The sequence below is a fragment of the Platalea leucorodia genome, assembly GCF_965183815.1.
Source record: "Platalea leucorodia genome assembly, chromosome: Z".
NCBI classification, from domain to species: Eukaryota; Metazoa; Chordata; class Aves; order Pelecaniformes; family Threskiornithidae; genus Platalea; species Platalea leucorodia.
In genome coordinates, this window is record NC_138858.1 from 38,418,264 (window position 1) to 38,442,690 (window position 24,427).

The window sequence follows — 24,427 nt, forward strand, 5'->3', positions numbered from 1 at the left end:
CTAGTCTGGGCAAAGGGGACTGAGCCCTGTTTGTTGTGTGTGTTTGTTGCATTTCTTAATGAGCTCATGAAATAAAGTTTATATCACAGAGTACATTGTCCTGTAAATTTGAGAGATCCAAACAGACCACGACAGCTGCTCAACACAACACATTTGCAGATTAAAACACTTCTGTAACTACAAGGCAAAAAATGGTGTTGAACTCTCTGTATATCTTGCAGGGTGGGATTCTGACTTCACACCACGAAACGTAATTCCCAATTTGGTTGAACATGAGTTTGAATAAGCAGTATTCTCTGGAAATAATTTCAAACCTCTCCAGTTGCTGACAGACATTAGGAACCTAATTAGTAAATGAAGCAATTGTGAGGAGAGAGGGGCGGTTCATTAAATTTTATGAAGTCATTAAACTGAGCACATTGGCATGGCCATGCCAGTCAACTGTACTCTGGGTTTTAGTCTACAAATTTAGGATTAGCGATCATAAAAACATATATTATTTTCATTTGTAATAAAAAACCCCATTTCTTCAAATGTTATATCTTGTAATGTGTCCATCTTAAGCCAATGGACTGGAATTAGGCTTAAATACGCGTCCTGCTCTTAAGACACAAGAGGAGAAAGATATCTAAAAGGAATTACTTGCTCAAGGAAATTCAGATTTCTGTTGAATACAAATGTGTTTATTCTTGAATAAAAACACTAACCGATTTGGGGGAAAAAACCCACAACATTTTGAAAGCCTCCACAAATAGTGTGGTATTCTTCCACTTGCTAGCTACATGCCAGAGATTAATTTACCTACTGCTAGTTCTTCTTACAGATTAATACCATATTGCATATTTACAAAGCTTTCCACACTTCAGCTTGTCCAGCCCACCAAACTATTATGACCAAGGACATCAGGAGAATTAGAAGCAGATGGAGAATTATAAGGCTTACTGGTTTGACAGAGAAAGTCAAAAGAGGAAGCATAAAACAATATTACCTTTTTTTTCTGGTCACACACAGGCATAAGAGCTTTCGGGATTTTTGTTTATAAAGTAAACCTAATTTCACTGCAGCTGACACTACAGCTCATTTCAAAAGACATAATCATCCCAAGAAAACTAATCAAGCTGTTTCGTTGTATTCTGTGCATGTAGTATCTACATAACACAAACATGCACAGTAATACAACTGATTTAAAAATAACACAAGTATCTGTAGCTAGCCTACAGCTATTTTTGTATTCTGAAAAAATGCATAAAGTAAGGTTTCATGCATTTCTGCCTGTCCTCTGTATTTCCAAGACTGAAGCTTTGTTTTAGAATCACAATACTGGAGCTCACTAATACCATCTCCATTAAATTAAACGCAAAATCATGGAACTTCAGAAATACAAACATCTATATTTTTTAGTACGTATTTCAGAACAGTATGTGACAGAATGCAAACTGACAGTTCTCTCTCACTTCATACTGCATTGTATTTTTTATAAGTGAATGCTAAACCAACAATACCACCTCGTTGCATTGGTTTTACTGTCTTGACTGCAATTCTCCTCTAACCAGAAAGTCTATGTAGTGCTTTGTAATGGCAAATACGTAAGCAAATATTCTTAGGTTCCGGTTTTCCATATGCAGAATTTAAAACTGACCTCAAAGTTTACTTTGGTATTCACAGACACAAAACAAACCAAAACCAAGCCAAGCACACCAAAGGGCTATTGCTATCAGCACAAAAATCCCCAAACCATCCAGTACAGACACCTGGAGTACACGCACCCACAGTTTTGGTACAGACAACTTATACCCAAGAACTAACAAGACCTTTGTACAGCTCCTATTGTAGAGGCATATCTAAATGAAATTTGGACATTGAAGTTGTTCCATCACTGGGGTTATTCCAAATTACAAATCAAAAAAATCTGTTTACACATTGGCTGGGACTCTCCTGCCCCCAAACCAAAACAAAAACCCTAAAGACAAAGATCCAAGGGTTCTCAGCTCCCAGGATTTGTAACAAAAAACCCAAACTTTTTTGTTATACTAAAACCAAGGTTACTTCATGTTTCCATTTCTCAAAAACAACTGATGATCCTCAGTAAGGCAGATATTTACAACTCTTTCTTTATAAGACACAAGAACAGTTGCTCATTAGTGTGTGTTTTAAGTTGGACAGGAGGAGACAAAGATTGATGGGGGAGGGGAAAATTGAATATTCACACCGACTGGCAAGAAACAGTGTATTGATATAACATCTCTTTCCACAATTAAAAACTCTAGTGAACAGCATACAAAGTTGAAAAAAGAATGATTTAAAATAGATAGCATTGCTGCTGAACATCCCTATTTTGAAACCAAATAGCTAAAAACCATTCCTGGGTAACAATTTTACAGATAATGAATTCAATCCTGAGATGGGATGCACATCTAACCTCCTACTGACTCCCGTAACTTCCTGCTATGGGTCAAACTCACTGCAGATGGTTGGGTTGCTTCAGCAAAAATGGAAGATTTCAAACGTTCTTTTATAAGGATGAGTGCAGCAAACACGCAACACTCCCTTCACCCTGCTTCACCCCAACCACACTCCACACTTGTCAGGTTTCTACACAAGACAAAAGTTCATTGTCTGAAAACGGTTCAGAAAATGACATCCCAGGTTAACATTTGCTTATGAAAGAATTTACGCTGGAGATTCAAGAATTCCCATGGTGTACAGTTACTAGATAGAGCATTAGTGTAGGACCTCGCTATCATGGCTGCACCTCCCTGAAGTCCTTCTGCAGGTATTTGGGCTGCTTATTTAGGCCAAGCCTCAGTATGCCTGCTTTGGCATGCAATGCAAGACATGGGTGAATCAATATTACAGTCAAATCTGAAGAAGTGATTGGAAACTGAACTCTGGAGAGCTACCCAAACTCACGAAAACCCCTGTTACAGATGTAAAGTGTCGAAGTAACTCATCTTCAGTATCCAAGTAGACGGAGATGCATCCTAGTCTAAGCAGTCAGACAGTTATCTTCAGCACCTTGCATAACTTTGGTGTAGCCGGGCGTCTTCCTTCTAGGCATTAAGGAGCCATTTTACCACGCCAAAATAAGCACATTCAGTCTAATCCTCAGATTCAATCTACCTCAGTTCCTCATTAGGAAAATAAAAATAATCACACATTCAGATATCCTTTAAATGTTACAAGAAGACCTGCATCAGAGATTGTGAGGCACTCAGGTACAATGCAAACCAGGCAGGAACATGTCAAAGAACTTCCTCCCCCTACACCCTCCCCCATATCCTTACTATTGTGATACATTCTTATCAATGGACACACTTAGGCATACACGTAGTTCATTACCTGACAGTTCTTAAAAGATACGAGACTTGGGCACCAGCTAGAGAACATGAAAGTTATTGATAAAAATGGGTATTGCCTCTTGCAGTACATGCACAGCAAGATTAAGTAACGTATTTCAAATTGGCAAGATGCTAAGACAGACAATCAAAACCTAAAGAATTTAAGAGAATGGAGAAAAGGCATATATGTTAATTTATTTACAAAGCAAGCCATTCTGTTGCATTTCTTATTTGAATAAATAACAAGATGCTCTTTATTCTCCCACATCGTTAATTCATTTTGTCAAACTGAAGAACTTATCTGCTGTTTTGGGAAGGTCCATTTGTATTACTCAAAAGCTTCATTGGATTATACCTTTGTACCATGTTCTAGGTTGGGGATTCTATTTTATGTCCTAGAGACTGATGATGCATTGCTGTCTTTGAAACACCTACTAAAGAATTAACCCCCGAAATTTAAACAAAATTAAAAATCCTAAAGGACACAAGTTCAAGTTTCACTCTACCGAATTATCTTTAAAAAGTATTAAAAAAATACTTAATAAATGAAATTATTATTGTAGTATTTTCTCATATCCTTTACATTTCCATAGATCACACTTCCATCACCAGAATCCCCTAATACTATAACAGACCATTACAATTCCTTCTGAAAAAGGAGGAAAATAATTCTGCATGTACCAGAATCAGAAAAGCAGCACCTTCATTGGCACCTATTCTCACAACCATCCTTGTTCTCTGTTATTTTCTTGGGGCAAACTGTAAGTTCACAACAAAGAAATGTCAAGACCTATTATCACCAGACTATGTCATGAGACTGCAAAACTACCTAGAACTACTTTTTTCCTCAAGTTAATTCCCAGGGAAAGCACCACTAGCTCAAGTATCTTCTAGCAAAATAAGTCTCACCTTTGGCCCATGAGATGATTTCTTCTTCGCTTCAGAAAAAGACAGGGAGTTAGTGGGAAGGTTTGGGAGATGAAGGCTCTGTCCTGAAGAGAACGATGTGCCATCTGACATTACCATGATCTGTTGCAAGAGGGAAAGCATGTCAGTCAAACATTATCAACAGAGACAGAGTCTCACCTGCCTAAGGAACTAGCAAATCATATTGGTAGCAGAAAAGAAGTTCTCCAACAAATAGTATCCATGTTTCTTCTCAAAAGGGGATGTATTAATGAAACCACACTGCCATCCTCTATTTAATGAGCAAACCACATCTTTCAATTTCCATGCAAATACAACGCAAGCCCCTCAGAAAATGGTATAACTTGTTCTATTATGGCTGTTTGCATGCCGTGGCACCCGAGTCCTTCGTACCCCTTCTCTTGTCCTGAGCAATGTCCAGTACACTTCAAAGTTCATCCCACCTGCAGTAAAAGGTTTTGCACGCTACTGACATCCCATAAATCTGTATGAGCAGCAGGCTTTGCTTTCAGGTAGAGTGATGTGAAGCAGGACTGTAATGGGTATAGCTGGCAGGGGTGACCTCTGTGAGGAGAGGCCAGGGATTTCCCCGTGCCACACACGGCTGGATCCAGCTAGCTCCAATGGACCCACTGCAGTACATGTCCGAGCCCCTCAAGCAAGATGGTGGTGCCCTACAGAAAACAGGTTTAAGAAAGCAGAAAACACGGCAATGGCAGAAAAGTTGAGGACAAAAAAAAGTATGAGAAACTGCAGCATGAACACCAAGGTCAAAGAAGGAGGGGAAGAGGTGCTCCAGGCGCTGGAAAAGGTATTTCCCTGCAGACCACGGAAAGCCCATACTGGAGCAGTTCTTGAAGGACTGCAGCCCACAGAGAGGCCCTGTGCTGGAGCAGGGGGAAAGCGTGAGGAAGGAGAAGCGGCAGAAAGGAGCTGTTATGGATTGATTGCAAACCCCATTCGCGATCCCCCTGCACTGCTCAGGGAGGTGGAAGAGATAGACGAGTCCTGAACGAAGGAGTGAAGTTGGGCACGGGAACGTGATGTCGGGGGTGGTGGTGTATTCTTTTTTGGTTTTTTGTTTCTTATTACTCAAATCTATTTTAATTTGCAACAAATTACATTAATTTTCCCCAAGTCAAGTCTGTTTTGCCCATGATATTAACTGGTAAGCAATCTCCGTGTCATTATCTTGATCCGTGCTCCTTCTCATCCTACTTTCTTCCCCTGCTGTGTTGAGGAGGCAGAGGGAGTGCCCAAGCGGCTGGGTGGGAGTTCAGCCCATAGCCAAGGTTAACCCACGACAAAGATACGCTGTAAAAACAGCCTGAGGTTTTAATGGGAAAGCAGTACAGTTCTAACTTCAACTTCTAACTTTAAGCCTTGTCTTTATCCAGAGTACAGCAAACTGGATGGCTAGTGAGCAAGCAGCATTTTTGCTATAACAAGGGTCTAGCTCCCTTTCTTGATTTTAAAGACTTCTAAGTACAAACAGAGTACTACTTCCAGAGACCACAGATAAATCAGCCATCACAGAGCAATTACCAGACATGTAAAGATTCCTGCCTTCCATCTGAGAGAAATTCAGCTAGTTCCTGTATTCTGCTCCAGTGCTGCTGTGCCGGGATTTTATTGCTTCCTAGCACAGCTACTCAATTTATCTATTGTTTCAAAACCCTAAATGCCAGAGACAGCTTACCTGCTGTCTGACAAGCCCTGCAAAGCTGGAAAGAAGTTGCAGAACTCTACACCCGCAAGGAAACGTCTCTCTCTTCCCACAGGTTCCCATGCACATAGTCACACTTGGTTTTGTGGATGCCCTCCCTGTGTGGTCACCCCTGCCTCTTCACCAAACCAAAACATCCTCTGACACTGGGGACGGAGAGAGACTGACCCATCACATACCTCATGCACATTATGTTAAAGGAGGAATGAGAAGTTCAAAACTGGGAAATCTAGGATGTAGATATGTGTACTCCACATTTTACCTCTCCAAGTCAAGATGATATTTACTGCCTATAGCTTCTTCAAGACAGGATTTAATTTTTTTTATTTTTATTTAAACACCACTCCGAATAAATCTTGTTGCACACATTTTTGTTCAAAAGATCATGTGGTAGCCTGGAGAATAATAACGGACATGCCTAGGTAATAAAAATGACTTTTATCAGCCTGTAAGTTGAGCATTACCTTTCAACACTGCTGCTAGAATCCAAAGGTGGAGGAAGAAGGCAACCAAGTTGTTCTCCTTCCTTGACCATAGGTTCATGTATTAAAAAAAAAAAAATCTTTAGAAGTTATTTATGTATTCAAATATTTTGTGAAGTAAGATTCCACACAGGGCATGTAACATATTTTGTCCCCAATTCCTCATTTCTATTTCTCAGACACCTAAACCAGAGCCTGTCAGGAGCCAGAACTCTCAAAAGTCAGCTAGGCAAAAGCAACGGCGTCCTTCTTGTAATCATGGTAATGGCAATAGCAATTAACTATTGTGAATCACAGTAAGTGATTTCATTTAGCCTGACAAATACTTTTTATCCTCAACTTGCCAAGGGTTTTGGTTGAATTCAGCCCAGCTGAATGCAAGAGAAGGCACAAGCTAACAAAGAACGATCAGCAACAAGGACAAGGAAAATCTGTAGCCACATGTGCATACCATAAACCTATGCAACAGATAGAGAAAATGCATGCCTATCATTATTTCCTCTCACAGACTAAGTCAAATGGATGGTTAAATAAGATTGTTATCCTTTAAATTAAACTTAATGCAGTGGTTTAAACCCACAAACTTCATAGACAATACCAAGTGCATTAAAATCAAATCATCTTTCAGAAAAAATAGACATAAGGTTATCCATTAATTACAGAGTTTAAGCAGGTATTTTATTAACACAAAGCAGTTTTGTTCATACACTCATATCACAGAAAGATGCATATCTATGTTGAAGAGAAATATAGTCAGGAGAATCAGGGTTTGCCCTACCTTGAAATGAAAAGCAAAGAAATAAAAGATTCTGCCAAGGATTCTTTCTCCTAGGGTTGGAAGCTGCCATTTCCTCCCTGAAGCACAGAAGTCTGACTCACCAAAATAAACTGAGGTTCAACCACTGCATAAATTTTCTTTTTAAAATTCAGAAACATTCCAGTTTAGAAATATTTATATATTCATCATTATACACAAACATTCCTAGAAAGCTGACATCTTTAAAAAGTGTATGGACTTCTGAGATATCTCAGTTTCTGGGCAAGTATTTGGACCATTAACAGTCTCAGTATTGCAGACTGTGTGTTTAGAAACAGGATGACTGTCTATAGAAAGATCTACAGGTCCAGGATGAACAGCATTTAGTACCAGATGAGGTCTGGACAATTTGGCAAATCTAGTTCCACACAGAGAGAAAATAAATCCCATACAATTTGTCGAAGACAAAATCTGGACATTCCAAATTGTGAGCCCCCAAAATTTCAGTGTATTGAATCCTGCAGCCTCTTATTTCCTTATAAACCTTATGAAAAATGGCAATTGTAGATTCAAAATTTTAATGTGATTAATAACGCATGCGGTAAGACAGAACTTCAGTTCAGACTACAGACCTTATCGTCTGCAAAGATGACAAAAGACCAAGAAAAATCTCTTCTAAAATTAACTTTTTGGCTCCTATGATAAAAAAAACACACCTCTGTCTTCCAAACTGATCTCTGTCAGAAAAAGGATATGGTCCTCATTAAAGTCCCCTACATCAGGGGGAAAAAAAAAAAAAAAAAAAAAAAAAAAAAAAATCACTTGCCTTCTCCTCCCTCTCAAAGAATAATGTTAATATTAGCATTAAGTAACTCTCTAGGAACTCTTCAAAAATGTTTGTTTTGTTTGCCAAGATTATCTATATAAAAAGCCCCTATATTACCAAACACTTTTGGAATTGAGATGCATTTCCCTTTTGGCTAAATTTAGGAAAGAGACAGCTATATATCCAGTTTAAGTACTACTACTGAAAGAGCTCAGCTGACAGAGTTATAGCAACTTCTGCAGTGGGTAACTGCCCTTTGTCCTCCCATTAGTTAAACACAGAAACACACAGCCTGGCAGATGGACTTCAACCAGCTTTCAGCGCAAGTCCCCAGTTTTACATTGCCACTGTCACACTGGCAGCATATACTGCTTATGCATGTGTGTGCATGTATATGTATATGGCTATATTACGTCAGAATACACGAAATAAGCAAAAGGTGGGAATGGACATACCACATCAAGCCACTAATTCTGCAGCAAGAATGCAAGCTCATCAAAAGCACAGCAAGAGTTCTCCAGTACAGCCATGCTATATGTAATTTTCTACTCGTTTCCTCCTGGCTGCACTCTAAGTTTCCTGCTAGCTTGTAGCTGCAAAGAAGAGTACATCCTAATAGGTTGAGGACACTGCTGCAGCCCATGCTTAAGCCAGGTATCAAAGAGCACCTGCAGCTGGTACTTATTTACTCCCACAATGAATCACTTCAGTGACAAAAACAGGAACATTATTAATTCCTCTCCTCAGCCCCTTCCACAAGCCAACAGCTCAGTAGGATTAGACAAGCTGGTGGAATAAGACGCCACTGCTGGTGTTAACGAAGCAAGGTGAGACAAGAGCTGGGCTTTAAACATGTCAGTTTAAACATCCATGTAATCACACTCTGAATTTACCAGTATGTAAAGCATGAAGTTCCACTTATAGTTTTGCTGTTCCCTCAAAGATTTAGCTTGACTACATTTAAGCAGCACAGAGGTCTAGCTAATCTCACAGTCTGTCTTTGATGTGGTCAATGGTGACAGTAATAGGCCATGTAAAAGTAGGGAGTTAGACGTGCTTGTTCACAAATGTTAAATGGTTTTAAAAAACAGTTGGATGGATTGGAGTACCTGGTTCTGGATAAGCATTAGAAACATGGCCAAGATAAAACAGTTAGTTTCACAGTTTAATACCAGGGTACAAATGATATGGGAATTACAGAATAGGTTGTATTAAGGAACATGTCAAGGGAGGCGATTGTCCCACTCCACACTGCACTGGTGCAGCCCTGCCTCAAGTACTGCGTGCAGTATAAGAAGGATGTCAAACTATTAAGAGTGTGTCCAGAGGAGGGCGACCAAGACAGTGAAAGGCCTCGAGGGCGAGACTTATGAGGAGCAGCTGAGGTCACTTGGTCTGTTCAGCTTGGAGAAGAGAAGGCTGAGGGGTGACCTCATCACAGCCTACAACTTTCTCAGGGCGGGCAGCAGAGGGGAGGTGCTGATCTCCTCTCTCTGGTGACCAGCAATAAGACACGAGGAAATGGAATGAAGCTGTGCCAGGGGAAGTTCAGATTGGACATTGGGAAAAGGTTCTTCACTGAGAGGGTGGTTGGTCACTGGAACAGGCTCCCCAGGGAAGTGGTCACAGCACCAAGCCCGTCAGAGTCCAAGGAGCATCTGGATGACGCTCTTAGTCATATGGTTTAGTTTTAGTTAGTCCTGCAAGGAGCAGGGAGTTGGACTTGATGATCCTTATGGGTCCTTACCAACTTGAGACATTCTATGATTCTATGTATCCACATGGGTTTTTTTTTGTTTTGTTTAAAATTCAATTAAAAAAATAGGTATTTTAACTTCTACTTCTTGGAGGGAACTTCATAATCCTCATGAATGGAAATTCTTTGCACCCGTAAGAAGCAGCTAATATTATATGATGTGAATGACAAGACATGCTTCTAAAACAGATAAGACCATAAAAGGAAGGCTAAAGAAAGTGTGGGTCCACTGCTCAATGGGGCAAGAGACCTTACGACAAAGAACTTGGCTTATGTACTCAATGTTCTTTTAGCCTCTCCTTTCACTAGTAAGATCAGTGCCCATGAGAGAAGGACTGAGTTAGGGTGCACTTCATCCACCGGGACACAGGTTCATGCAACCAGACTGGATGCAAACAGTGGTACTGAAGGAGCTGGTCAGTACCATTGCAAAGCAGCTCTCTATCATCTTCAACAGGTTGTGGTGATCAGGGAAGGTTCCTAGAGAAAGGCAAACGCCACACATCTTCAAGCAGGAAGATCCAGGGAGCAAGAATCCCATCAGTCTCACTCTGGACTCTGGGAAGAAGATGGAGAAAACTCCTCCTGGAAGCCACTTCCAGCCACTGGAAGCATTACACATGCAAGCATTCAAATTTATCTGCTGGCAGTGGTATGTTGCCACTAGTTCACCAAACACCCACTTCGCTAGCCTGCAGCTGTTGAGTTTGTGTTTAAAAACTTTGTCTACCAGTTGCTTTAAGTAAAAGACAGCTTCCTGGGCAAGGACAAAGGAAAACTTAGTTTTCTCAAAAAGACAGTGGGTACAAGAAATTCATTGGTATTCACATTATTGGGTAGGAATGATCCTACCCGCTTGATCAACATGAAGTGACCAGTCTCCATAATACCTGAGCTGCAGGCACCTTCTAAGGGCATTCCAATTCGCTACTCAAGACAACTGAGTGGTATGGAATGAAAAACCGCCATGTATTTAATTTATGTAGTTCCATGCATTGCTGAACAAAGGAAGGGATCAGGGAACAACAACTATGCACCACCAATTATCTTACTATAACTGGGAACCCTTTTCCACTATCCCTTTTCCAGCAATTTGGGAAAAATTATGAAATTGTAATACCTGTACATAAACCTACTGATTCAGAAGTCTCCTTACAAAAAAATTGACCTGTTGAAGACAACGCTTACCTACCAACACGTTTGGCAGCTTGGAGTACCCGGGTACCCAACAAGAACCACCCACTTTCAAAACACAAAATTTTGCTTTTCAGGATCCCAGTACAGAAAGCATGAGGAACAGCCTCAAAATCTTCCATGGAAGCTGGTCTTCTCTTATTGCCAATTTCTACAAATGCACATCATGCCACCCCTAATGCATAGGAGTCATAGATCTACCACCCCACATAGATACTTACACAGTTAGAAACTGCATGAGCTGTCACAGTTGCTCCAGATCAACACAATCTCCTTATTAAGGCACATTAGAGCTTTTTCAGGGGAATGAACCACTACCAAAAAGCTGTTGTCTGTCTCCTACTTATTCATTTTCCTGAATGAAAGGAGGCCATCAACAAGCTGGAATAATCTTGCCTCAAACAGATACAGACCAAGCTACCTATTGTAGTTTCATTTGCTGAGCTGGTAAACTAAGCATACCTCATACAGCCACCTCAGAACAGGTTGGTGAGCCTTCCCACAATGTGCTGCAGAAAAATTCAAATAGTACTTTCAGTAAGAGCTATGAGATATGTTCGAATTCCAGGAAAAATGAACCATTACTGCAACATTTCCGCAGCCCTACAGATGAATTATACTCATCGTGCATCAGTAGCAGACAAACAGACTTCTTTGTGTGGTCCTGGGCTGCTGCACCCCACATCGTTTTACAGTGAAGAACAAGTTCATTCACCACTGAAAGCACTAAGAGTAACAATAAAAATCTAGTTGTCCTGAACAACTATTGTTCCTATTTAAACCAAAAAACTCACAAGGGAATAGAAAACCTTTTAGAATTCTTTTAAGTTATTTGCTTGAAAGTAAAGTAATACATAGTTTAAGAAAATCCCATTACGTAATTATGAAAAGCAGAAGATCAAAGATAATCCCTTCCCTAGAGCAGCATTATGCCTAAGGTTGGCTCTGGGTAGAAGCCAACTATTCCAACTGACACAGAGGAATTGCAAGGAAAGAGGGAGGATAGAGAAAAGAGGGAAATCCTTGTGATTTCATCTTCGTTACATAGATTAGGAACGTAGGTTTTGGAACAGGCATTATGCAGGCATCTCAAGTGACTGAAAAGACATTTCTCAACTGTTAAACAGTAAAACCACAAAGATTTGCAAAAAATTCAAACACTGGCACGCAGTGATTTTTGGCAAAATCTGAATTTTTACCTTGATATTGTTTTCTAAAAATTGCACCCCTCTCAGAATGATTCTTTCTTTCGACTCATTAATAGATCAGTCGTCTTCAAAGAAAGAGTTGCCTTGCTACAGAAGCGGAGCTGCTTGCATTTCCAAATTAATTTTGCAGAAAGCAGACAAAAGGGGCACCTCTGTTGCTAAAAAAGTCATTACTACTCTAGAAGTGACCTATTCCTTGAATACTCCAAATCTGAAACCTCAAACTGTATCATTAATAGCCATGTACATGTGTAATAATGTTACAAATTTTACTATTTTTGCCTATAACGGTAACTGCTCTCTAAGGGGTATCTATAAGGCTTTTCCTTTTATGAAAGAAATTCACCTGTTAAATGTTGTCTGTGTACTCCTGGATTAAACAAATAATTTTGAGTCTCCTTCCAAAAAGGTGTGAGTATTGCACAGTACAAACATTTTTATTTATATATTTGCAGCTATGGGAGACAGGGCTGTATTGAATTGCTGTCTTAATGTGGACTGAAAATAATTTTCACTACTTTTTCCTGCAAGAATCAAAATTAAGTTATTCATAAAATCATATTGAAACAAGTTATGCCTGAGCAAGTCCATGTTTCCAGAGGCAAAATTCAATTTAACTGTTAGGTAGCTGTCATTCAGCATCTTCAAAATTAATTTATTTCTACTGGCTCAATAAGCAGATTAGCTGTAATTTTCAATTTTTTCTTGAAATTGAAAAACATGCAAGCCAAAAAAAGCAATAGAACCAGCAGTACTGACAACACAAAACACGTCAATGGAGTCAGACCCTGTTTATAAATGGCTTTAGTGGGATTCAATATTCAAAATCTACTTCAAATTTGAAGATTATTTTTTAATGACTGTAATTTCCCAGTCAGTGTCATCCCTTTTCCCATATCCACAAAGGAATCACAGTGACGCCTCTTCTCCCTCAGGTTCTTTCATGTTTAGAGGCTGAAACTAATCAGAAAAGGTAACTGACCAGTCTAGGAAGGAATGACCAGGTAAGGATCAATGCTTACTGGTGTTTACTTGATGAAAACTTCAGTCCTACTGTACCTACTGATGCGTAATTTCATGCTGTCTAGAGAATGAGCTCTGTAGGAGACTACATGTATACAGTTCTGTCACTACCAGTAGCTTGATGATTTGCTTGGTATGAAATGGATTAACTAAAAGTCAGTTGTATACAGGGCGTCTTTGGGGATTTCAAGCAACAGGCTGGATTATGGTATATGCTGCTAATTCACATAAATCACATCTCTATCCATGTTAGCTTCACATCATTAGGCACTGCACTGACTAAATGGTGCAAAAAGTTATCAGTGGCATCATTTCCACAGCAAACTTTTATAAAAGAAATGTCATTTAGAATATATATGCAAAGAGATGGAACATAAACTATTACACTGAATGGTTTGATTGAATTTGCCCAGAGTACTCTTTTTAAAATATTTTATTTCCTCTGTAAACATTTCTTTTTACATTTATGAGAACAAGGTCAACTGAAAGTAGGTAAATAGTAGAGATGGACTTGAGCACAACTAAAACTTTTCAGAGGTGGGGGAAGTTCAGTAGAAAATATGTTTCTGAAAGTGGAAAAATTTGACAAAGAACTTCACAAATTAGATATGCCCTTTTTAAGATTGAACTAAAGGTTCCTATTTACCTTCCTGACTACAGAAATACAATCCGTGCAGCCAAATCAAATCCTTCTTCTAAGGGTTGAAAAAGTAATTCTCAGATAGAAGAGAAATCAGCAAGTTGGTGACCTCCTACTAATGATGACTGACTGCATATTTATGCTTCAATTCTGGTGATATCAAATAAAATGCTAAGATAGAAATATTCCACAGAGTTAATCTACATGACTGGCACCACCCTAAATGTCCTGTTTGCCTTAACTACAGTGGCCACAGTGGCACTGCAAAGCTGTGCTACAGTTGTGTTCTCACTTGTTTAATTACTCGGGATCTCCAAACATTACTCTTATTCTCTCCCAGTGAACTGCAGAATAACCAGTCAGACCTTTGGGCACCTGAAGGATGGGATGTATAGGGGGAAGGGTAACCACAAGAACGTACTGGCAGACTGCTAGCTCTTCCTATTAAAACAAACAAACAAACAAAGGTTCTTTAGCCTGAAAGACAAAAGAACATTGGCTGAAGCAAGTATCCCCAACTAGTTCGCATTTGGGATGCCACAAGATGTATGTGTGAGGGAAAAGGGGAATTGTGAGCATCCAAGTGATAATTCAAGGAATCTGCAGCACGAGACAAACACATAGACAAGTCTATACTGAATATGGCAGCATGCAGGTGCTAGGTGAGCCTGCACTTTTCCCTTCAGAAGGACATACTACTTGTAACATACATATGTTTATGCAAATGAGAAAAAGAATCATGTTTAGTAGTTTACGTCAGTGGAATGACACATCCCATGACTTTTGCTTGGAGAAACGGTTTCAAGGTGCACAGAAATCAAGCGATTTACACCATTATTTAAAAGCATGTAAGCAAAGGTCCACCATCTTAGAGTGCTTTTCTTAAAGCTACCACTCAGCGTTTTACATTAACATGATATCTCATTCATTTTGAAGGACATGAACTTAATTTTGCCTGCCTTGTTGCCTGTTGAGGAAGTTCTGTGGCTTTGTTACTTTTTTTCTTGAAAACAGCCATAAGCTAGAAGTATTAATTGTTTTGACTTATAAGTAAGTGCAAAACCCATCTCGTACTTTATTATCTTCTAAATGCTTTTCTCAGCCTAAAGCATGGAAGTTACAAGTGAGTTAAACGTTTCGTGAATTCATTCAGTTGTCTACTCTACTTACACTTGGAAGTGAGAGCCAGCTTTCCAGGACTTCTACAACAGTCAAAGAAAAGCCTGTGTACAGCACTTCATAAAAGTCTAATGGGCCTTTCAGTGCTGGGAGATGTAAGCCCTTCACAGAGACTTTTACTAACAAGACAGACAGAATGCTATTACATCATCTCTGCCAAGTTTATCAGACTCCTAGGTAAGAAAGCCTACAGAGGGAAGCACGAAACACAAAGGACCCATTTCTTGGAAGGAAATTGGGAAAATGGAGAAGAAAAAAAAGAGAAAAAAAAAGCAAGCAGTTTGTAGCCTCCAGAAGACAAAATGCAATGATGCAAAGCATTTTAAGAATGACCATGCTGATATACTCAAGAGTAAGAATTTGATCAAAACAACCCACATTTCATTGTTTACAATTAGGCAACATTTTTGCTTTTGTTAATTCAAGAAACCTAAAATTAGAACACACAGAAAATGAGCAATAAAAGTATGACGCTTCCTAATTTTACCTTTTTAGCCTCCCTCACCCCCCCACAAAGTCCCTGCTGGCGTCATTTAGATTTATTACAGTTGTGGGTAAAACTTGTCCATTGACAACTGACCTGATAGGATTAACATTAAAGCAGTGGCTCATGAAGTTTTCCAGAATACAATCTTGATGATTTATTTGCAAACACACTAAAGAGCCAACACACTGTCCAGACATGGATACCCTCTTGCACCTAATAAATGCAAACACAAAACACAGCTCATGCTTCTATTTCAAAACAGCTATAGTTGTAACAGTTCTCTTCTCCAGGAGGATAACAAGGTCTTTCAGACTATACCTGCTACTTATTTTTGCTTTGTTTTCAAAGATCCTCTTCAGCAGACTGAATATTCTCACACTACCTCCCTCTTATCTCCAGCCCAGAACCTACTTTTCTCTAATTGTGCCAGATAGGGCTACCCATTTTTATTACGACTGTTCAAAAACATAAAGATAAGCATTGGCATTTACATTAGTAAACCCACAATACAAAGGCCTGCTTAACATCTCTATCAGTGACCTGGAGGAGGAGACAGCATACACTCTTATTCATGCGGTTTGCACATGACAACCAAGGGGGGGGGGGGGGGGGGGAAGTAGCTGACACTCAAGAGCAGAGCTGCCACCAGGAGGGACCCAGGCAGTCTGGAAGAATGGGTTAACAGCAGCCTCACAAAATACAATCAGAATATACACCAAATGCTAAGCCCCGTCCCAGCGAGGCAGAGACCTGCAGCCATGAAGCTAGGGCTGGGAAACAGCTCTGGGGGGTTGGCCCTGGGCACTGGAGGGCAGCGAGCTGAGCCAGGGCCACCCGTGTGCCTGGGCAGCAACAAGGGCCAGCAGCGCCCAGAGTCTCATGAGCAGGTCACAGCCCTGAGAGCCTGGGAATGGCAAGGACTGTACCCTCTGCTTGGTGCTTATCAGACTCCACCTGGGTACTGCCTCCAGTTTGGGTCCCCAAAACAGAAACACCACCAACAAAACAGTGGGAGGGGAGGCCACTGCGACAGTGCGGCCGAAGCCCTGCAAGAAGAGGCTGCAGGACCAGGGCTGGTTCAGCTGGGAGGAGTGACAGCTTTGGGAGCACCCAACAGCATCTCTGGCACCAATGGGAGGGAACAGAGGAGACGCAGTCAGGCTCTTCACAGTGGTGTGTGGCAGGAGGACAAGAGGCAGCAGCACAAGCTGACACACGAGAGGATCAGGCTGGAGATAAGCCTTTTCCCCATGAAGACAGCCCAGCAGTGGAGCCGGGGCCCAGGGAGGTTGGGCCACCTTCGGCCAGGGGCAGTTTCACACCCTGGCAAGGAGGGGTGAAGCCCTGAGCAGCCCAGTCTGACCCCATGGCTGAGCCTCTGGCGGTCCCTGCCAGCATGAATGATTTTGCCGTTGTGTGAAACACAGCAGAACGGTTTCCACTAATGGACAAAGCATAAACCTAAAGGTTTGCCCCTCTCCTCCCTCCAAATGGGCAAATTTCCTTTGGCCTTTTTCATATCAGTTAATTCTACCAACATGTCAAGAAGTCTCAGTAAATTTTTCTGGTTCAGACGGTGTAACATTTATTAAATAAATTTCAGTAGGTTTATTTATACTTGCAGTTTCTAACTTGTTCTACCTTATAACTACTGAATTTATTCTGCTTAATATAGAACCGTTTCTCTTTAAATGAGAGACATTTTATTTTCTTATTACTTCCTCCCATCACAGTAGCCCTCCTATATTTCATCCCTGGAAAGTCAACCAAGCAATGCTTCATGTACAATGTCTAAGTTCTGCTTTTGCAGAAGTAAACATGAATCACTTGGTTGTGAATATAATTGTGTGTATAAGGTAGGCACATGCTCATTTGCTTACCCATTCCACTTAAAGACAACAAGCACTCAGCTCTTATACGAAGTTAATCACAAAAACTCCTCACTTTGTTCCACTGTCAGGTCAATCTTTATTATACTAATCATGCACCAGCAATAAGCAGCAACATCTTTATTGTGATGGCTTTTGACATGGGTGCAGGACTCACCCCTCCTGCCTTTAGCAGCTTTCTTCTGAATTCCTCTGTCGGGTTGTTGAATGTGAGCTTTTCACAGCGGAGGTGATTTACAGGTGGGTGGCCTTCAAGGTGCAGGAATAAGTCATAGTCAAATCGAACTTTCTTAGGTTCTTCCTGAGGGTTGAAAATAACCAGATAGAAACATCTAGCACCAAAACTAACTAAGTTGAAAACAAGGGCTACATAAAGACTGTCAATTAAAATGAAAATGTCATTTTTAACCATTCTCTGTGTTCTTGGACACATGATGGAATTTACCAAGCATCAGCTGAGCTACTGTAAATCAGAGAAGCTCCTATCAGCCCATGATAACACATGGTAAAACGCAGGAACTTCATGAACTTCAAGCTGTCCTGAAAAGGCTTAAATTGAGTGTTATGTCATGTTTGGCCCAGGCTACAGACATAGGCATAGGCAAGTATCATGATTCAGCTGACACAAGGTAACTCAGTCACCAACACAATCACACTTCTCAGCCCTAGATAGTACTGAAGAACCTGCAGTAAGTTTTGAATGCAAATTCCTCCACCAAAGACAAACACTATTGTTTTCTTCACGAGTTGTAGAAAGGGGTAAGAATGAAACTGCTGCAGTCAACTATATTTGATCTCCTGTGTATGGGGTCTGCTCATGTATCAATGAAACTCCACTGCCTTGAACGAGTGTGTCCAGCTAGATCTCAAGTGTTCCACCACAGCTTCCAAGTGATTAAAATTCTCTGCCACTGCAGTGAAAAAAAATGAAACTGAATGTTCCCTGTACCAATATGGAGAGAGAAAGAACAGGAAAGGCAAATTTACCTTAGAAGAAATTATCTGTCCTCTACTGTCCTAAGAAAGCCTCAGCTGACACTAGTGGCATTGAATAGACTTCAGTTTGTAATACCAGAGAAAATATACTGAGTATGTTTTGTGTTATACATTTACACAGTCCCTTCTAGAAGCTGTATATAAGTGCTCTTTTAAGGCAATATTAAGTAGCCCTTCCTCCAAGGGTCCTCATGTGCAACAGAAGCCACCAAACCAATGTCAGTCTTAATGCAGAACACAAGTAAAAGGTCAAATTCAGGAAAAGCTTTAGTAAAAAGGGAACCATGACGGAAGAGGAGGAAGAAACACAGCAAAATCTTAGCACATATCCAACACTGCGTGTAATCAAAATGTGTGCTCTGTTCAGTGACAGATGTTTAAGAAATCCACATTAAAAATGTTTAGTTTTGATTCAGGATTCTAAAGATGTGAAGAACAGAAAGTGTAGAAATCTCAGTTATTCTAAAACTTAAACCAGAGGCTTCAAACACAGCCAAGAGACATCCTCATTGTCCCATCTCTAGACTTGGAGCAGAGACAACAGAAGGGGACCTGAAATAAAAAGCTGCAATAGTCTGTTTCTGAAGAGAGAAGAGAGCAGTTCCCTTAGACTAACTATTTTCTTGATGGACCATTTTCAAAGGCAACCATGGCTGAAGATATTTCTTATTGTTAGAAAGATTAATGCATGATGCAGAAAAAAATGGAAGTCGTTTACTCCCTGGTCTGCTTAGAAAACTGTGATGTTGCTACACACAAACAGTTGGTACCAGGAGCTTTGCCATAAAAGCAAAGTTATAAGAATTTATAAATGGGAGTCTTCAAAGAATTCTGTGGAAAGTTAGATGAACATAACCAGTGATTTCAAAGCAGACTTTTACTATACAAAGGACTCCCAGTACCACTGCCATTATTTCAAAACAGTGTAACAGTGAAGGCAGAATATAGTGCAGTTTATCAGCCTTACCCTAAATGGACTGCATTTTCCAGAGTAGGAGTCTTTTGACCTGAAAGCATTTTTTCAAGGACTTTGTCTCAATCACTAACAATTATAGCCTGCTGCTGCTGCTAAATTCGGGAAGGGGGTTTGTTTGCCATTTCCTTAATTCTTTAAAGCTCGGAATATTTTCCGTCAGGGTGAAACACCTATTAGATTTTCTACCAATTTCTGCTTAGTTCTGGGAACAGGGACCCTTTAATCCTCCATGGTCCACGTGGCTTCCTGTACCCCTGCCTTCTCTATTGATTAGGGTACTTTCTGAACCAGAAATTGAAAAGTTGTCTACCTTGCATAAGTGATGATGGTCTGTCTCCTCTTCCTCCTTCTGTCTATCTCCTCTTTTTCTGTACTGGAATACTGTGAAGTGGCTTAGGGGAGGAAGAGTAGCTGAGCCAGGAGAAAGCAGTAATATGCCTCAGGAATGCCAGCTCAATTTTTGTGCCACTTTTCCTTTGTATTGTCCCGACCCCAGGGAAGGGCATGCTGCTGCAGTTGTGTGAAGAGCTAGCTGACTCACAGTCCAACTGCTGCTTCTTGTATTCCATGACACCAAAATAGGGGTGAAGGATGTTAGCAAACTTCCTAATTCCACATGCTGCTTGAGGGTGAGGTGAGTTGTAATGACTGCTGCCCTCTTGATCTCAGTCTAAGCCACAACTCCTGCTGGAGAACTCCTGAGACTTGCAGGTCTCCACAGTCAGCAAAGGCAGCCAAAAGTCTGAGTGGAAAACAAAAAAAGACATGGTCGGGCAGGAAGCTTTCTGTAGAGATGCTTCAATGATTGACTCGCTGTCTTCTGACTTTGTCTGCCCAGTTTTGGGATGAGCTCTTAACAGAGGAGTGAAAGAGAACGGGCTGCTTTTCATTAGATTTCCTGAATGAATCAAAACTGTTTCCCTAACGGAGACAGAGCTAAAAAGCATACCAAAAAAGCCAGTCAACTCACTGAGGCAGTTCTGTTTCCTTTTCCAACAGCAAACAGGGTAGACTAAGCCCTGCTCTTCACAGATTGATACAGGGAACATTTCAGAACTACCTGTTCGAAACCTGTAACTTATAAAGTGCCTGAGCAGAATTATCCACACCTCACACCTTGACTGAGGTTTCTGTGAAAAACAAAAGAACACTGGAGTACCTACTTGAAGGCATACACAGCTAACAAAGCTGTACTCTAACACAAATTTTAAGTGACCAGGGTTCCAGCAAAAGTCTTTGGCTATGCATTTCTGTTTTCTTTCAGTTTTAGTTTTTCACCAAGCATTCAACAAATTAAAGACGTAACACTGACTTGATTAAAATAAGTATGTTAAACTACATCTTGGTAATATAAAATAAACACACAGGTATCTTAGAAGTGCATGCGAAGTATAATAATAGCTCCACTGAGGCACATGACATACAACAGGAACCTAAAATGTTGCAGTTAAGGTACTGTACATTAAACCATGCAAGCTTTTTGCTCTTTAATTCCACACAAATCCAATTCCTTTTATCTGAACAAGTTGTTAGTAATACAGACCCTGTTATGTACATTAAAGGAAATCTCTGCATTTGTTATCTAAGAGACCCACAGTAAGTGCAGAATTTATTTTGACTCAGAATTTGAGATACCACAATAATGCAAGCTTTGTAGAACAGCACTGGGTTTATTTTTAAACTGTGCCCCCTGGTAATGCTGAATTGAGTAGAATCAATGTTCATGTGCAGTCTAAAAGAATGTTTTTCCAGACTGAGGATGAAGGATTTAAAAAAAGACTGTTCTGAAAGATCAAAACCTGAACAAATTAAAAAAAATCAGCAATACTAAGATAGAACAATGAGTTCATCATGAAATCAACATAATCAAGATCACTTTCCTTTCTTAAAGTTTAAGTGGCTCTTGAACTTCCTTAAGCATTACTTAAAGTCTGTCCACTTCTGAGTAGGGACAGTAACTCTTCTGAATAATTACATTCAACATCTTTATTTTATCAGGTAATCCTAATTTCATAGAGTTATCTACTAAATACAATTACACAGTTCTAAAAGTTACAGTGACTTTGAATTGAGGAACAGCAGCGACAAAGATAGCTTTAAACCTAATTTTTAAATGAGTTTATGAATTGAACTGCAAATCTTTAAAAAACCCTGACTTCCATATGATTTTTTTTTTTTTAATGAAAAGTAAGTGATTCCATACCTTGTTTTTGAAGTAAACCTCAATTGGTAAAATGAAACCAGCATACCCAGACTCTTCAACTTTGTAGGGTGGATCCTTGCACACTGAAACAAAGAGAAAAAACCTGTATTTAACACAAAAAAGTACTGTTTTAAATGCACAAGCAAAACATACGAGCAAATAATCTATGACAATAGTTCTGTGGCAGCACCACTACAAAACTGCACACACATAGTAGACATATCTGTGCACAACTCAACATCAATCTTGCAAGCAAATCATTCCTGCCTGTATAAAACCTACGGTTTAGGGACAGCAAATTTTTTTTTTTTTTTCCTTTTTCTTTTTCAATCCTTTTAGACAGCTAAAGCAGAACCACCAGGGACTTCAACACCAGGTGGACCCACTGATTACTGACAACAGCTACATAGGCACTACAGCCAAGACTTGTTCTGGGAATGGAAAATATATAGGATTTCACCTTGAGAAAGTTAAACATGTAGAGGACAGAAGAACTGCCATTCATGTATTCATAACCTAATACTAATAAAATCCCAATTCTAATATATGTAATTTAAAATAAATAAATTAATTAAATTAGAACTAATACTAATAAAATTGAAATCTGTATTACTGGGGGGAAGGGGGACACAACACAACATTCCAGTATATTGTGGAGAACCTCAGGAAGGTTAACTATTGCATTATGTTAAAACAGTATCCAGATTTACCCTATAGGATTCAGACTTTTTAACATGACAGTGAGTATTACTCAATATACAATCTTTTTCTTCAAGTTTTCAGCTTAGTGCAAGGGCTTTTAGTTACATGAAATCCCCATAGTACTGAACATGATCTCTCTGAAGAAAGTGGCACTAGGCTGCCAACCCCAGCCAGTAACAAAAAGCAGGTTGTTAGAGAACTTGGAACAGAAGCCACCTCTTCCTTCTCCTGTTTGGCTGCATGACAACCTCATTACAGAATTCATGCCTGTGTAATACGTAAGCGCAAAGGTAGGCTGAGCCTGAGAAACCACGCATCTCCTGCAGCATCAACTCAAGATGCTTCCAAATGCTGCACTGATATGTATGACAACTCATGTCATATGCACTACCATCTCAATGACATCATAGAACAACGACCATTTCTCTACTGTAGACTGTTAGAATGATGCAAATCATACACAAAGGGTTGACTTCTTCAGAAACATTTGTTCAAGCTCTATCTTGCCAACTGAAAGAAAATTCAGACTCCCAGATGGATCATCATTTGCTCTTTTCAGAATTGCCTGCTGGCTGCTTACTGCACTGTATCAGGTGCAACTGAAACTATACTTTACAAAAAGTGTGTCTTGCAATCAATTGTGCAGGGCCTGAATACCAAAATTATTCTTTTTAACAAAGCACCACAGATGGGCACTTACGGTCCTCTGTCATCCCAAAAACACAACAAGGCCCATTAGACACATCCAGGAATATAACCACTGCTACATTCTCAATAGCACGATCAGTACATCAGCTTTCTGAAGACATGCAAGCTTTGTTAATCCCCAAGTAAATTATCACAGCAGAACTTTCTCCTACTACCTTGCCATTCTCCTCCTGCTCTGCTAGCACCAAACCCACGCAGGTACTTCAAGGATGAAGATTCCAAGTCCTTGCTCACTTACTGTAGCTGGCTATCATTACTCAGCTCACTTCATGCAATCAATGGAAAGGGAAAAGGGTGACAAAAATGTAGCAAGAATAATTTCTTTTCCAGACTCTTCTGCAACACTGCCCTCTTGCAGCTACAGAATTTAGTTTGTTTTTCTTGGCAGAAAAAAAGAGGAGCTACAGCTTATAAAGTGGGACTTGAAAGATTTTGAAGAAAAGTGTTAAAATGATAGGTCAAATCTCAGAGGTGGTTTCAGACATGCAAAGCTTTTAAGTTGGAAACCGAGCATTTTGTGTTAGAACCTCCATTTCACCTTGTATCGACATGTCTTGCCTTAAGAAGGCTTACCAGCATTTGAAAAATATAAATATAATAGTCTTAGTCAAGCACAGTAACAGGTTACAGTAATACGTATGACAACTTTTTCAAAGGTAGAGGAGCCTTCCTGCTCCTCCTCTGCCTTCAGAAGACAGCTTGAGAAGAAAGCCTTCCCAGTATTATTTGAATGGCCACCCAGGGTTCAGAAGACTGAAATCCACTTATATAAAAACAGGGAAAGACTATACAGCAAATATTTATCCAGATGGAAACATAGAAACTTTAGAAATTGTAATAAGACATTAACTGTAACAGAGATTTCAAGGTCCATTACATGACAAGTCACAAATCACTTTTCTTTTTAAATAAATATCACATCAACTTCTTCCTGAGACCTTAATTGGTGCAGAAAACACTGTCAGCATAAATATTTTTCATTCCCTCCCTCAAATCTCTCTTCTTTCAGATTTACACAGCTGTTAGCCATGCTGAATAGTACCTTGTCAAAAGCTCCACATTACACTTTTGAAAACAAAGTCTGTTACACTTGCAGGCTTTGTTGAAACTTGGGTGATGGGTTACAAAACACTTAATCACAATGAAGCTACTTTGGGTGCCTTCCCAAACTGAAAGATGGGCTTTTAATAGAAGGAAAATTCTACAATCTCACGAATTAAACCTTCCCCCCCCCCAAAAAGCAAGTGACTGAGCAAAACTCCATGATATTGCATACATGTAGACAGCAACTAAAATGAAAGCTATTACATTTTCCTCACTTTTCTTGTGGAAGCCACTACTATATGTACTGGTAGAAACAGCACCTTTGTGCACTCTGAACCAGCACCCACTGGCATAAGCTCTTTTTGT

At 39.9% G+C, this 24,427-nt stretch overlaps 1 protein-coding gene across 1 annotated transcript in view; it reads right to left on the reverse strand.

The window, feature by feature from the left end:
* The window catches only part of MLLT3 (MLLT3 super elongation complex subunit), a gene marked incomplete at both ends in the record, with an annotated part of 131,601 nt that overhangs the window by 40,584 nt on the left and 66,590 nt on the right, over positions 1 to 24,427 (reverse strand). The window contains 3 exons of the mRNA XM_082335408.1: positions 4,248 to 4,367; positions 17,590 to 17,733; positions 21,608 to 21,690. Of these exons, the coding sequence (XP_082191534.1) occupies positions 4,248 to 4,367; positions 17,590 to 17,733; positions 21,608 to 21,690 (347 nt within the window). The remainder of the gene's footprint in view (positions 1 to 4,247; positions 4,368 to 17,589; positions 17,734 to 21,607; positions 21,691 to 24,427) is intronic.